Here is a 5,191-nt window from a genome sequence, read left to right as displayed (position 1 = left end):
TTAGTTCCTCTACACTCACCAAAATCGGATTTGTACACAACTATGATTGCAAAGTTTTTTAGTGAAGGATCTTTCTGAGATCCTCTATAGTCAATGGGTTGATGTTCTGGCTTGAAGTATCAAGAACATCCTTCACAGTTACTTCCTCCATAGATGTAGGTGTAGCATGTGGAGGACTAGGTGGTGGCAATTACGTATCTTGGACACTCTATTCCTATTGCTACTTCTCATTTTCTACCTCATCATCTTTCTATGTTTCTTTCTCCACTATTACGTCTTCTGTTTCCTTCTCTCCTTCTTCCTCCTTTTCATTTTCCTCTTCCTCTTTATCATTATTTATTCCCTCAAAGGGATCTTCTTGTCTTTCCTTTACTATTTGAAGACCATATATAACTTTCCACATGAGAGTGGACTTCTTTACAACATGCTCAATTTTATTTTGCAAAATGTCGATGGCTCTATATTTGGGTGCAAACTTGCTCCCATGTTTCTTGCTAGCCTTCCTTATTTGACTTTTAGTGAGATCAGGCATCAGATGAGCCAAAGTTGACTCTCTGATTTCTTTCTCCATTTTTAGTCAATAATTCCATTTATTTTAAACAATGGAGTAAAGCTCCTTAGGCATAGTATTTTTGTAGATTAAAGTACCAAAAAAGGCATCCTTGTGTACATTCACATTTATCTTGAATTGAGCTACCTTTTAGGTTGAAAAAAAACCATCCAAAACCTTGGAGTTGGTTAAGTTATGTTATCTCTTAAGCTTCTAGATCATGACATTTTCATTCATTGGCTTAGGAAAATGCTTACAAAACTATTATATGCACCAACTAATGCACAACTTGCAAATATTTTCACTAAACCTCTAGGAAAGGATATGTTTGAATACTTTTGAGAAGATATTGGTGTCAAATATTCTACACTTGTAAATGGGTGAGCCAATAACCCTTTTTTTATAGGAGGGCCCCTGATCTAGTTGAACTATGTAATAAAATAAAGTTTGTGAGGAGGTATGTGTTGATCAATTGTATATTATCTTTAATTTTACACAAATGTCATATCTTTACCAGTTAGTGTATGTCAAGCTCACTCGAGCAATGAAGACAGTTTCTTGTGTCTGCCAATCATGTCAAGTTCAGAAGACAATGTCTACCAAGTTCACTTAGGCATAGAAGAGAAGTTCACAAATGTTGAGTGTTAAACGAGCTCACTCGGGTAACAAAGAAAAGTTGGATGAAACCAGTGCTAACCAAGCTCATTCGGTTACCAACGAAAGTTTGTGAAGATGTAGTGTTAACCAAGTTCACTTGGTTAACATAGGAAAATAATTTTAGTGTTAGTGTCTACCGAGTAGGGTTGGCTAACGAAGGATTTTCTTATTTTGGCATATTGAGTTTAATGGATTTGTAAGTTGTATTCAAGTTGACTTGACAATATTTATGATATAAGTCTAAGGTCAAGTTGAGGATTGAATGTGTGAGAATGTGTGGAAGATAAGAAGATTCTTAGAGGAGACGAATTTGAAGGATAATCAAAATATCCTTGAGGAGTTGTACAAAGATACATTCGATCAGGAAGGATCAAGTATTTGAGCTAGAATTGAGATCTGAAATCAGCAATATAGTTGCATCAAAAATTAGGTCATATCACTATAACTATCTAACCATTGTAGAGTGTATCGAATCTCTTAACAAAGCTGCCTTAACAGCTATTTGCCAAATCCTCTAACAAGGTGCCATTTCATGATTGAAGTTTCTAAAGACCTCTAACAAGGCCACTCCTAATAGGGTGATTAAATCCTCTAATAGGGTCACACTTAACATTGTGTTTGTAACCTTTAAAAGGGTTGGCTCCTAACAGGACTCACTTCAAAAGAGTGAAAATCAATAACTACTTGCAATTGGTGGTTTTTCCCAAATTGTATTTTCATGTTAAATCTTAGTGTCACTTTTGTTCATGCTATTTCTTTTATGTGTATGCAATTAAGTTAATTAAGGTTAATCACATATAACATCTTAAGTTCTGCATGTTCAGTACTTTCTAAGTAATAGTTGATATTATAGTGCTTGTCGAGTTACAACATATTGTTAGTATTAACTGAGTAACATCAGTTTCAACAGAGTTTATGATTTTTTTTGACATCTAAGGGATCTGAGATTTCTTTTTGTAGTAATTGATACACCCCTCCCCTCTCAGTTACTCCTCTTATATTTTCACCAACACATATTAAAAGATAATATATTTAGTCACATTATATATATCTAGAATAATGTCTCATGCAAGATACATTTCTTCATGAGTTCTATGTATTTAAAGATATTTTTTTAAAAATGTAGAGCAAGTCTATTCCCTCTAATTTTGAGACTATCCCCTGACTCTACATCCCAAAAAAGAAGTTTGGAAGAACACCTTCCTTTAGACACACCCTTTAATAGACAAATTTATTTTCCAAAGCTTCCTTATGGAAAAAACTTGTGTGTTAAAATATTATTTTAGTTTGTTAATATATGAAATGCAATCTCTAGTAACATTTTTAGAAAATCATAGTGTCTTACTTGAGAGTTTTAAAGATGGAATTGTTCCTCTTATCACTCATCACCAACTATCTTATAGAATTTTTCTATCATCAATGTCATGTGACAATAAATAATTTTCAATTCCCAATCAAAATAGAATATATATATTTTACATTGAATCAATGCATGCACTTGAGACAATTTGAACATTTATTAGAAACTACTTGAAAAAAGTACATATGCATGACCGATGTTTTATAAAAATTCATTTCTCAAATGATAATGCTAGACTACATTCAAGAGAATTGCATACAAGAGACCATCTTAGCTATTGAGGATAATGCTATGACAAAAATAAATGATGTTCTATTAATGTATTGCAAGCCAGGAAGCAATGATGATATCAAAGGGGTAAGACATGAATATTAACAATGATGGTATCAATTCTTCTTGTTATGGTATTAGAGGATGATATATACATTGAAAAAGGTTATTTAAATTTTCTAAGAAGACAACTTATCTCATGCTTTCTTGAATATCTATGCATTCATATAGAAGAGAACATGATGTTTTTTACAATAGAATAAAACAACCAAGCAAAAGAGTTGGTGGAAATCTTTTTATGTATTTCATATGGTAATATATGAAAAAAGTACAACTCTATTAGGAAGAAGGAACATTTGAAAATCTTCTTGTATGAATCTAATTTTTGAAATGTTAAATATTGATGAGTCTAAATGGTGTATCCCTGCTCTACATGCCAAAATTAAAAGCTGAAAAGAAAATCTTCTTCTAGATTTTTTTTTTAATTGTAAAAAATATGAATTCAACTCATTTAATTGTCTACAACATGAATTTTGTCCTTGAACCAAATGTCATTTCTATAGATCAAGTCATAAATAACCAAGTGTCATTTCTATAGATAAAGTCATAAATAAAGAGAAAAATATATTTTCCAAGCTAGAACAACTAGTGTATACAAATATCTCATTTCATTGATATTATGGATAGGTATTTGGTGGTATCTAGTATTTATGGATCATAGCCTCTCACATAGGCAAAGGTTAACCTTAACCGCACGCTAAGGTCACTAGTATTAATAATCAGTGATATTGATTGATTGCCATCCATAGATGGCTTGTTGCTATAAAACATTAGGCTCAAGAGGTGTTTATTCCGCAAAACAGTGTGCCAGCAATGACGGAGAACTGTTTTGACTCCTTAAGAATTCTACATCATTTCATCTTCTCACAGCTAATAGAAATTCTCTGGTTGGTATCATAAGACTTCAATTCTATGAAGAACTCTTTCGGTTTAAACTCTTTGAAAGGGATGTTAAGATAAGGCTAGAAGCACTGAAACCATTTGTTTTTTTCTTTTCCAGCAAACAAGAACCCGCTTAATTGGGGAACTACTCTGTTCACAGAAACCGTATGAAGCACAAAGTTTAAGAGGACCCATTTGAGAAAAAAAAAAAGAGATAAAACTCTGCATTTAAAATAATAGGAATGGGCAATTTAGATGCGGCTCAATTTTTAGCCTTGGTGGACCTAATGTCAGTGATTGTATTCATTGCTGCTATTATTCTCATAATCTATTTGATTAGTCGCTACATCAGCTGCGTGAACAGAGACGCAAGGACTTCTCAGAGGGCTCATCGAAATCATTTAGTACAGGAAGACCCATCAGTGATAGCCATGCCGAAAGGTCTGGAGAGAAAGGTTATTGAGGCTCTGCCAACATTTGTGTACAAACCACAGCAGATGAAGATTTTGCTTGATTGTGCGGTTTGTTTGTCTGAATTTCAACGGAATGAGAAAGGCAGGGTTTTGCCTAATTGCAGCCATAGTTTTCACATGGAATGTATTGACATGTGGCTCTTTTCTCACTCTACATGCCCTGTTTGCAGAACAAAAATTGAGGGCTTTTCTCGTGGAAAATGGCCACAATTGGATGCTTGTGAGGACTTAGAAGCCGTTTCAGGTTGTGGGCATGGGAGCAAAGGACGGACGAGCTCTTGCCCTGCAGACATGGCGGAAGCAAAAGCTTTGCCTCAAACTGCCATTGGCATATCCGTGTAAACGTCAAATTGCTTTTGAGAGCAGACGAATTTTAATTTCATTTGGAACCAGTGTCGTCTTCATTTTGGGTGCAATTTTAAAGAGTAATATTTGCTAATTTATGGAATGTTTGATGTAAATATTTGAAAGTTTGATTATTATTGAAATTATGTTATGGATGTCTTTGGGCGGATCGATTGAGGTTTTCTTGTGAAGGATGTAGAAGTTAAAAAGTGATTTGAACTGATGATATATTTTAAGGTGTAATTTGTGAAACATAATTTATTTGTATCATGTGTCACAATATGGAATTCATAATGTTACACACTATTTAATTTTAAGAAATATTAATAATGTAAATTTCTAAATGAATCATTATTTAAGCTGAAATTTTAACAATGAAAATCTCTGAACAATCATTCTTTAAACTGTGGAAATTTTTGAGAAAGATAGACTCTTTATCTAAAGTTAATTTAAACGAAGTAAGCTAAATGGAAGATTAAGATGTGGTTAGTTTATAATTGCCAAGAATTTTTTTAGAGAGTTTAGGATTTAGAAAATTAAAATAAAAGATGAAGTTGGATGTGTTTTGGTCTATTAGAAATGTCTGGTTCAAAT

At 33.1% G+C, this 5,191-nt stretch overlaps 1 protein-coding gene across 1 annotated transcript; it reads left to right on the top strand.

The window, feature by feature from the left end:
- The first annotated feature begins 3,770 nt into the window (after positions 1-3,770).
- On the top strand, positions 3,771-4,700 carry LOC149550466 (RING-H2 finger protein ATL2-like). Its single transcript, XM_089795089.1, has one exon. The coding sequence runs from the start codon at positions 4,022-4,024 to the stop codon at positions 4,592-4,594; it is 573 nt and encodes a 190-aa protein (XP_089651215.1). The 5' UTR covers positions 3,771-4,021; the 3' UTR covers positions 4,595-4,700.
- The last annotated feature ends 491 nt before the right edge of the window (positions 4,701-5,191 follow it).

The sequence above is a fragment of the Cupressus sempervirens genome, chromosome 7 (assembly GCF_028749045.1).
Source record: "Cupressus sempervirens isolate cs-2001-9-10 chromosome 7, ASM2874904v1, whole genome shotgun sequence".
NCBI lineage: Eukaryota > Viridiplantae > Streptophyta > Pinopsida > Cupressales > Cupressaceae > Cupressus > Cupressus sempervirens.
The sequence above is the reverse complement of the archived record's forward strand: the minus strand, read 5'-3'. Positions and strand labels throughout refer to the sequence as shown.

Excerpts from the sequence above, each read along its gene's own strand:
- LOC149550466 (XM_089795089.1), top strand. The coding sequence starts at position 4,022 with ATGGGCAATTTAGATGCGGCTCAATTTTTAGCCTTGGTGGACCTAATG.